This window comes from Dendroctonus ponderosae, unplaced genomic scaffold, assembly GCF_020466585.1.
Source record: "Dendroctonus ponderosae isolate FM_Combo_2020 unplaced genomic scaffold, Dpon_F_20191213v2 Dpon_F_20191213_8, whole genome shotgun sequence".
In the NCBI taxonomy this organism is placed as follows: Eukaryota; Metazoa; Arthropoda; class Insecta; order Coleoptera; family Curculionidae; genus Dendroctonus; species Dendroctonus ponderosae.
Window position 1 is genome coordinate 11,492,006 of NW_026019016.1, and position 9,882 is coordinate 11,501,887.

Below are 9,882 nucleotides of genomic sequence, written 5' to 3' on the forward strand. Positions count from 1 at the left end.
TTTGCCTTTCATAAAGTAAGGTTTAAATAGTACGCAAAAGTATTTCTCGTCCATGTTTCGAAATCTCGCGACTTCTAAGTTTCCAACGAACTCCCAACACAAAGAAATAAAACGATCTAGCTGAACTTGATGTGGGTTCTTCCAAGAGATGCAACTAACAGAAATATTCTATAGGCACCTATTGCCCCTCTCTCTGACTTTGCACGGACTTTTCGAACCTCCTCTTTATATGCTTCGTAGATTACGAGAAGGCATTCAACACTGTTCAACATGACAAGTTAACAGCTATACTGGACCGTATAGGCCTGGACGTACGGGACATTAGGATAACCGCCAACTTGTATTGGAATCACACAGGTGACATTAGAATTAACGGCCAGACATGTGAAGAAGTACTTATTATGAGAGGAGTCCGACAAGGCTGTGTGCTCTCCCCCTTCTGTTTAATTTATGTGCAGACATTTTTTTCAGAACAGCCGTGGAAGACAGAACAGAAGGTATAATTGTTAATGGAATATCGATCAACAATCTAAGATATGCGGACGACGCGGTCTTACTAGCAACAGATAAAGGTTATTTACAGGCACTTTGAGCCGCGGTTGCAGACCATAGCCGACAAATGGGTTTATAAATACAGATATTAGTATAATTAGAGAAGTGGTGGAGAATACAAAACTGCTAATATTTGGGCTGCTGGGTGAATAAAAATGGGACTTAATTCAGAAAATCGAAAGCAGGATAGAACAGGCCCGAATATCTTTCAAGAAAATGTAAAAAGTGTCTCGTTGTGTCATGTTGATGAAAAAATCTTGTCAAAATGCTCAAGATGATCTGCTCAAGAATATGCGCCAATGGTATGTAGTACACCACGAGACTCGTTAGGCAGGCTGCTGACAAAGTGAAGATTATGCGATTGATCGAGTCAGATGCTCAAATGTTCCCCATTCTCGGTTCTCTTATGTAGTGTGGAAGCTTGGATTCTCGAGGTGTATTGTGAGAAGAATTTGAGATGTGGACATATCGTAGGATGTTGAGACCAACGGGGAGGTTCTGAGAAGAATGAAGAAAGACCGCGAGATCCTTTTGGAAGTGAAAAAAAAACGAAAATTGAAGTATCTCGCCAACATCATGAGGGGTCCGAAATACAAGATCTTTCGACTTATAATCCAAGAAAGAATCGTACTGAAAAGACCGATTTCTTCTAAGCGAGAATATTGTCATCGCCTAGAAATCTACGAAAACCGCTTAATATCATGTCAGCTGATTTATTTAGGGCTGTAGTTTCCAGAATCAAAATAGGTACTAATGATGATAGTCAACCTCCATAATGGCGGACAAAAAGGAGCACTGTAGAGTCTCACAAAACCGAAATGATTCGGCTCGCAGGGCCAAAATGTAGAGTCTCGTTGGACCCAATTCGTGCGGGGAAAACGCGTTATTCGAAGGACCAAAGTGATTGAGACTGACTTAGTGAACCGTGAGTGAAGTTGGGAGGAGCTGCAGGATAACAAAGATCTCGCGATGTTTTGTTTGCCCAACCAGCACCTAGTTGGCGTTTATTAAATAATGATTTATCTGAATTATTGGTGTTGGCAATACGAGCGTATACTTGTAGGGTCGCGAGAGAGAGAGTCGTAGAGCACAAGAGCAGAAAGTAATTTTCCCGAGAAGGATCCTTTGGAATACTAAACCCGAGATAATTTTATGCGAACTCATGACATTTATGTGAAGTCTCACGTGCAAATTCGAACTGGTTATCAGCTGCAAGGGCGCACTGTTCCCGAAACTCCGCAGTGGCCGGAATTTCGCATTTTCAGCCCTACGGCTCTACACAATGTTTAAGTAATATTTGAACACGCAAGCAAAAATCGCACATGAAGAAGAAGAAGAAACTTGATTGAGCTACATTTACTATTAGTTCTACTTGGCGTTCTTTAACACAGCAGGGCAATTGATTTTTCGTTTATCTATTTTCTCATTATGTATTGCTTTGAGGATGTTTGCTTCAGATGCACACGCAACGTCGGACAAAATATCATTTGATCACAGTTCTTGAAAGTTCGCAACAAACAGAATATTACTAAAATTAGTTCAGCGATAATGGAACCATTTTAATAAATGAATAATAACAATAATACATATGCAGTATTGATTTTGGAAACTTCTCATCATTTCTTTCTGTCTATAATTGATCTTTTAATATTTCGTGTTTAGATTAAGAACATGTTATCAATTAATCAACTGCAACTGTTTATTTTACACATTATAGTAATTGACTTATTTGCAGAATAATTTTTTCGTTCACTCAACAAAGAAACTTTGTATTGGCACAATGCAGGCACATACATGTATATGTGTTTGTGTAAAAAATTAGTTAACTTCTTTTCTAATTTGTATAAATATTTTGGCTGCTGATTTATAAGTTAATCGAAAGGTAATAAAGATTTTGATGTATATTTGCAAGGTTTGTTTGCTTATATCCTGGACACATTCAGACGCCATTACAAAAATGTTGTTCTTCTACACAAATTTTTTCGCTGGTAAAAAAAGAAAATATAAGTCTTATAATTAAATTGTTTTTCCCATTAAAGCTGGTTTAATCCTTCATTTTATGAGTGAAAAGAGCAACATCCATCGTTATCTGATTATCTCAAAGCTGATGTTAAGCACAAAGTGCATCATGACAATTTTGAATTATTGCTTACACCGCCTATAAGACAAAACTTTAATTCTTTCATTCTGCTGATTTGACTAATTAGATAGATTCTTTCAATAGAACTTTCAATTTCAAATTAGCTTGAAAAAAGTGACAAATCAGCCAATTAGTCAGCCATAACTGAACTATAAAAACCCAGCGTGAGCTCAGACAAGCTTTTGAGCTTCTAAGACTCCCAATAAAACTATTTTAACCACTTCTATTTCGTGGGATTAAATGCGCTAAAAACACCTTACCAGGCAAACCGTGCAATGAGAACAAAAATCAAGTTTTATTTGAAACGTATGTAGGACAAAGCTGGAAAACGGGTTGTTTTATCGGAAATTTTACGACATCTGGAAGTTTGTTTCACCATCGCATTTATAGGCTAGTTGGGGCCATATTCGATATATCTTGTTTTCAATTTGATATTTCTGCGTTTTTTTGGTACAGCAAATTTCAGATTTCAGAAAACTTTCACAAAAAATTGTTAGTACATATTGGCAAAAAAATGTAGTTTGGTTTAATTGTCAACTTCGCAATGGTTTTGAATCAAAAAAACATTGAGAAACGTGTGGTTTTCAGGAAGCAAATATTTCAGTGTCTGCCAATTCCAATGTCAATTTTATTTATTGAACAAGACAGTACAATTAGGAGTGAATTGAAAGGAAAAAATGTGTGGGACGATTCCTAAATAGATCCATGTCACAGCATTAATGGTTGATTGTTTAAGAACAAAAAACATGGAACAATCACATTAATTCGCCTGGTACCTACTTTTCCAAACAATGCTAAAAACTCGATAATCCTTGGTCATTGTAGGTCACTATCCAGAAAAAGTTTACTTGGCCCATCAGGTAACTGAATCAAAGGCCTGTGTCACATCGCAAACCACTTAGCACATCATACAAAGTAATAAGGACGCCTTTCGTCGCCACTCGCTGACTACTGAACAAAGGAGACGACAAACCATTTTAAGAGTTTGCAACTTTTGTTTATAAAGTTTAGTGTAAGAATAATACACAAACTTTATACGCTCATCCAGTTAAAAATAGATGAAAAGTAGACTAGTTCACATGTGTTGACAACAATGTGCGAAGCATTCGAACAATAAGCTCAACCCGAATGAATACATACATATAGTCGACTGTGTTGCTGTTCATTGAATATTGGGGGGAAACGCAAGTTGGGGTCGTAGTATACGTGGTTAAAAGAGTGCCGAATTAATCGAAATGTGCTGAGCTCAGCCCGAGAAAATAATCTGTCTTTTTACTTACGCAAGCTCTGAAAAAATTTGAATATTCCAGTTTGAGCTTCAGCAAAGCTTCACTTTTTCCTGCTAGCTGCTTGTGTGATTTATTAACATTCAGAAACCTTATTGTAAGTAAACCAAAAACCCATATTTCAAGCGATAAACATTGTCGCCCGAATTACTTCCATGCCGATGGACTGACGAGTATTTGTGAATGTCCTGAAAAACTGGAGGTCTTGAAAAATGCCCCAGCATGAGATAAATTATGCGAATTTTTCTATCAAAAAGCCAACAAATGGGGATCGAATATTACAACTGTCTATGTGTGTGCATGATCTCATACGCAGTTGGCTTCGATCCCTTTTAATTCCGACCAATCAATCGAGCTGCGGTGATCAGAACCAATTATTTCGCCCCGCAGGAACAATTTAAATCAACGGCGTTCTTGGTGGCCTGAAGCTCGAAATTTAGCCGGCAAATTTTCCGATCTTAGCACGAAAATTTATCCGCTTTAACGTCATCAGTCAATTGTCGCGAAATTATTATTATAAGAGTTCGATTTTCGATTTTTGCAATATTTTTTTGAATTTTCCTTAAATTTTTGCGTAAAATTATATCGAAAGCAACTAAAAAATGTGGTTTAAATGATTTTATATAAGTTGTTTGTGAAAAAAAAATATTTGAAAAAAATTGTCAATATTAGAAAAATAGTTTTTGTATCTTTCGTTTCCGTAAAATATTTTGTGCATTTACTATATATTTACGTTGATTTTATAGGATTTAGTAACTGCGTATAAATTATTTCATCGGCTTTTTAATGCAGCAACATGGTTTTTCCGTCTAACGCCAAAAATAAATATCATCATAAATAACAGATTTCGAATATCCCGTTTTTCAAAACATGTCACTTTATGATTACTTTATGTAAATGATGAGAAGATTTTTGTTTACAGCTGAAATTCACCACTTGATCCGCATCCTTCAGCTTTCAGATCGATTTGTACTATTTTTAAGTACTTCCTTTTAAATAATATATGGGATGTAATAAATACTTTTAGAGGAAATGTACGAAGTTGTAATTTTATTCCGTGGTAAATCCACCGTTTGGAAAGAGAAGCAGATCCAATTCAGTAATGGGGAGCTTATACAGATCGTTTTTCTTTTATTCCGAGTGTAGGAGAAATTGACTTGTTTCTATTAATTTTATGTATGTGCATACCTAAAAATAGGCGTGGCAACTGGTAATTAATATACAGGGTGTGCATGAAATAACTGCACAAGGCTTAACTATAAATTCGTTAACCGAAAATAAGACGATCTAAGCAAACTTACCTATATTGCTTCATTTTCTTGTTACAGGGCGCCAAAGTTCTGAAATTAATATCGTTTTTTCCAAATTATTTCTAAAAGCCTATGCTGTTTTTCTGGTACACTCAGTAACTTTATAAAAATGTTCCTTTTCAATGATTAGAGTTTTTCCTACAGGTTCCCAACAGGTCGCGTGTTCTTTGTGTTCTGTGAATCGCGATCTTAGATAAAAATAATAGTGTTAATAGTAAATACAACTGCGGTAAAATATCTACCTTTCTTCTGACTGCATACTTCAGGATTAACGTTTTCAATTAGGAGTGGACTTTCATTGTGGTGGTAAGTGTCGTGTGGGCTTCTTGAGGATTAATGGGTAGATAATGGAGGATAGGGTGCYAGCTTTCAGAAAGCTAATAAGGATTTTTTCTGACCCATAAATTCTCTASCACCGCCATCCATTTGTTTATTTATTTATTTATTTATTTGACCACTTACAGAATGTCTTSTAAAAAGACAACCCATAGAGGCAAACYTAGTTGTCTATAGATAGGGATGGTACCTACATAAAAAAAAGAAACTCAAAATCTATGCTTAMAAAAAATAAAAAAGTAATAAGAGAAGTTGATACAATCTTTTTGGAAATTGACTAAAAAGAAATTTTCACAAAAGTGACTAACAGTAGGTACCTACAAGATAAAWTTCTCCYTAAGCTATYCATAYTTTTGTCTAATAAATATTCTTTCTAATCTACATACCGTCTSTAACATATGTAATTTATGGCGGGTATGGTAACACCGCTCGACAGAAGATTGATGGCGTGCGACCATAGTTATAGTGTACAGAGTCTATTTGGGCATTCCCGTTATAATAATTATTATCAGCAAKTTTTTCTATTTTAGCCTTTCCTTCCACTGTTTCCCTGTTTTTAAGGCTTTCGATCCAGAGTTACCACATTCATTTAACAAGTAATTGCKACTGCAACTACTTACCCTGCGTTGGATCTTCTCTGTCATGATCCGTCCATTCTGAAAACTAAAAATRAATTTAAAAACTTTTAAAACTAACATTTAAAACTTACATTATAAAAAAATTARAAAAGGTAATTAAATAATAGCATACTCTAATAACATAATCCACACTAATATTCTGGATGTCAATGCATATGCTTTAAAAAAATCATGGAAGATGAKCTAAAATATATCAAAAATTTCAAATYCTCTTAAACTTAGGAATTTGGTCTGAAGATTTGTGGCAGCAATTCAAGCCTTGATTTATTCGCAGATAAAGCGATTTGGGTCTGAAGTAGACAGATGTCTGCTTCGGGAAATTAAGGCGTCCTGGAACTTTCACATCTGCGATTTAATGACAAATAAATCAGCGAGTATATAATAATTGATAATACATTTAAGGAGATGGAGTTTGATAATCGAGCTAAAAGCTCTTCTCATCAATTACGTTTTCGAAGTGAAGCAAAGCTCTAGCGATTGTATACATAAGTGACTTGAGTTAGATTAAAATGTGTTCTTTTAGTTGCAAGAACGTATAGCTAACTACGAGTTAAAGTACATTTTTCAAATGTTTATATAGTGCGAGCGCAAAATCCAAATAGGTGTAGTGTAATCACGACCAGAGATCAATTGGTTCAACCGTTCTTTGATCATACAGAAATATTGCAAGTTTCGAATTTGCATTGCATCTAAATTTTTAAATGAAATATGGTCGCATTTCTGTATAACTCTCCTAACACAATCAGAAACTTCAAATTCAATTTTTGCACCTTATTTTCTTAAATCAATGTTTTAAAAGCCAACAGTGTACAGCTAAAACAATTCAGCAACCTCCTGATCATAAGAGAATGTATATTTCCTTACGTATAGTCTACAGGGTGTACAAGATTAGTASRTTAGATAGGATTAGTAAAATTASGAAYAAGTTGCGCAATCAGAAATTCATATGCATGGCGTTTTAAAAAAAAAAGTGATTCTTTTAATTTTTAGGATATTTGGAAAAAGGTGGTTCCAAACCATATCAAACACCAAAAACGATTTCGTGCTAAAAAATGAGCATTCAGTAATAGATCAACTCAAAGTAGCTTTCATCAACTGACGTCATAGATCATACATTGTTGCCGTTGCCTTTTTGCTTCTTTGCAATGCTAATAAAAAAGATATTCTACATTCAAAAGGAAATTAAATTACATTTTACGTATTCCTGATATATTTATTATATAAGTTATTAAACCAAGGATAATATTGTAACGGAAATGGCCTGGGGTACTTACGTTTGGAATGGGGGGATCGAAATTCATGGTATTTCAGTAAATTGGAGCCCCTTTTGGGCCCCATTAACTGTCAAATATGACACTGACAAGCGGGAAGTTTCGCACCTGTTCTGGAGATTTCTAGAACTATCTGGGTTACCTGGAGGAAACTATATAAGGGACGAGGAGAACCAGACAGGGGAAGTGAAGTGACAGCAGCGACAGAGTTCAGAAAAGGTTAAACCCCGCGAGATTTCCGTCTGTTATTGTTATTGTTTGTGAAGTTGACGGTAACTTTGAAGTCAGTTTGTTCCTGTTCCGTATTTAAAGTTACACCGAGGTGAATAAAAGTTGGAAGCTGAAGAAAGAGTTTGATACTCGGCCATCCACGGTACAATATTAAAATGATAAAATAAAATTGTTATTGCCATCATGCGTTAAACAAGTTCAATATTTATGGTTTCTACTAATTTATGAAGTTATCACTTCTGTCGAGCGTCCCGTGACGCACACCATTTTTTTTATTTTAGAATTTGAAGATAACATGATGAATTTAAGAAAAAGGCTTCGCTGATAAAGGCATTTTGCCAATAAACTTTTATTTAAAAAGGCCGTATTCATATATTTACAAAACGGAAAATGCTTAAATTGAAAGGAAAAAATAGCAATTCAAATGAGTTTGGCTATTAAAAAAAAACTGCGGCAGAACACAATACGGCAAAATAGCGGAGCTAAACCGAGCAAGACGAGTACGAAATGAAATGTGGTTTATGTATGCATGACGGTGCGCCGACACATCTTACCATGCTGGCGCAAGAAGATGCTCTCCTAAGTCACCAAACCTTATCAGTTTAGATTATTTCCTTTGGAGACATCTAAAATCCTAAGTTCAGCACCTGCTAAAAATAAACTAAACACGAGCTAAAAAAATCGAATTATACATATATCTACTCCTGTTGAGCGGTTCAAAATACTTTAGGTATTGACCAAAGAGTGAACGAATCAATGAGACAAAGATTGGTAGGGTGCATAGAGGCAGGCCGTGGGCTTTGTGAACATTTATTGTGAATTTTATTGCTATGATCTATGTGCAAAAATTTTTATAGTACCTAATTAAAACAAGTTAGAAAGAATAGTTTCCAAAATACTTCGCCTTTTTGAAGAATTAAATACATCAAATTTAAAGCAAGAAAGCTCCAAAACGGTTGCGGGTAGCCAGCTTTGATCAGAATACTTTTTACGCAGAGATGATATAGAAATTGATTTTAAACCCAAAATTAAACAAAAGCAAAGCATCCAGAAGAAAGTTGTGACTCTTCTAAAGAAAGGACGATATTTGCAAGAGCAAGACCAAATTGAAATTTCTCACCTTCCAAAACCACCAAATATGTATCAATGTGATGTCTTTCTAAGAAAAACATTTATTTCAAATGAAACAAATTGTTACTGATTGAAGGAATTCATCCTTCAACATTTTAAGTGAAAATGGAGAAAATTCTTAAACATTTAAGGAGAAAATTGCAACTAAAGGAACATTATTTGGAAGTTAATTTAATCAATCGATTTCCCATTCTGTCTCCATATTGCTTAATTAATTTGAATAATATCAAGGATGGCAATCATTAAGAAAATGTACAGATTGTTTTTGTCAATCTCCGATCGTTGAACAATAAGGTATTTTTATGAAAGGCAAACTCAAGTTGGACTGTTTATTGACTCAAGACATCAAGAACACGATAACACTACAAATATTATAGACTAATTACGGCGAACGTGACAAGAATTGCAAAAATTAGCAGTTCTTTCCTCGACAACATTGAGCGAAGAACGGCAGTACATTTTTTTTGACACGTTTTAGACACCTCTTTGGAAATCCTGGAAAAACTTGAGAAACTGGACAACTCAGTATTATATTTCTCCCTACATTGATTATAAGCAAATTATGATTCCTCGCTATCACCGACCGTTAGAAATCATAGAAAATAAAGCAAAACAACGAATTCTCAGACATAGGATAACACACAAAAATATAAGTTAATTTGCTGTTGGGTTTTACCATCATATTCAATTTAGTCCAACTATCTCAAAGTGCTTTAATCATTGTTAATCTTTAATTAGCAGCAGCTGCTAATTGTCGGCAGAAAAGCTCCAGAATTAACTGAAGCCAAGCGAAGAACTAAGACAAAACGAGCTCAAAGTCCTGGAAAAGACATCAGCATGCAGCAGGAGAGGCAAATTGCATCCAGTTAGGATTAAGCCGAAAGAAAACGCAGAATGGCACAACTGTTAAATTAGGTGGGTGCATATTGCCGGAACCGGAATCGAAATATCACGCGATCGCGTCCCGAATTCCTCCAGGGATCTGGA

The 9,882-nt window shown here is 35.2% G+C and overlaps 1 protein-coding gene across 1 annotated transcript in view; it reads right to left on the minus strand.

The window, feature by feature from the left end:
* The window catches only part of LOC125505330 (transient receptor potential-gamma protein), a gene marked incomplete at its 3' end in the record, with an annotated part of 37,174 nt that extends 29,442 nt beyond the window's left edge, over nt 1–7,732 (minus strand). Inside the window, 2 exon segments of the mRNA XM_048668938.1 lie at nt 6,245–6,287; nt 7,537–7,732. Coding sequence (XP_048524895.1) covers nt 6,245–6,287; nt 7,537–7,563 — 70 coding nt within the window.
* Nucleotides 7,733–9,882: the final 2,150 nt, after the last annotated feature.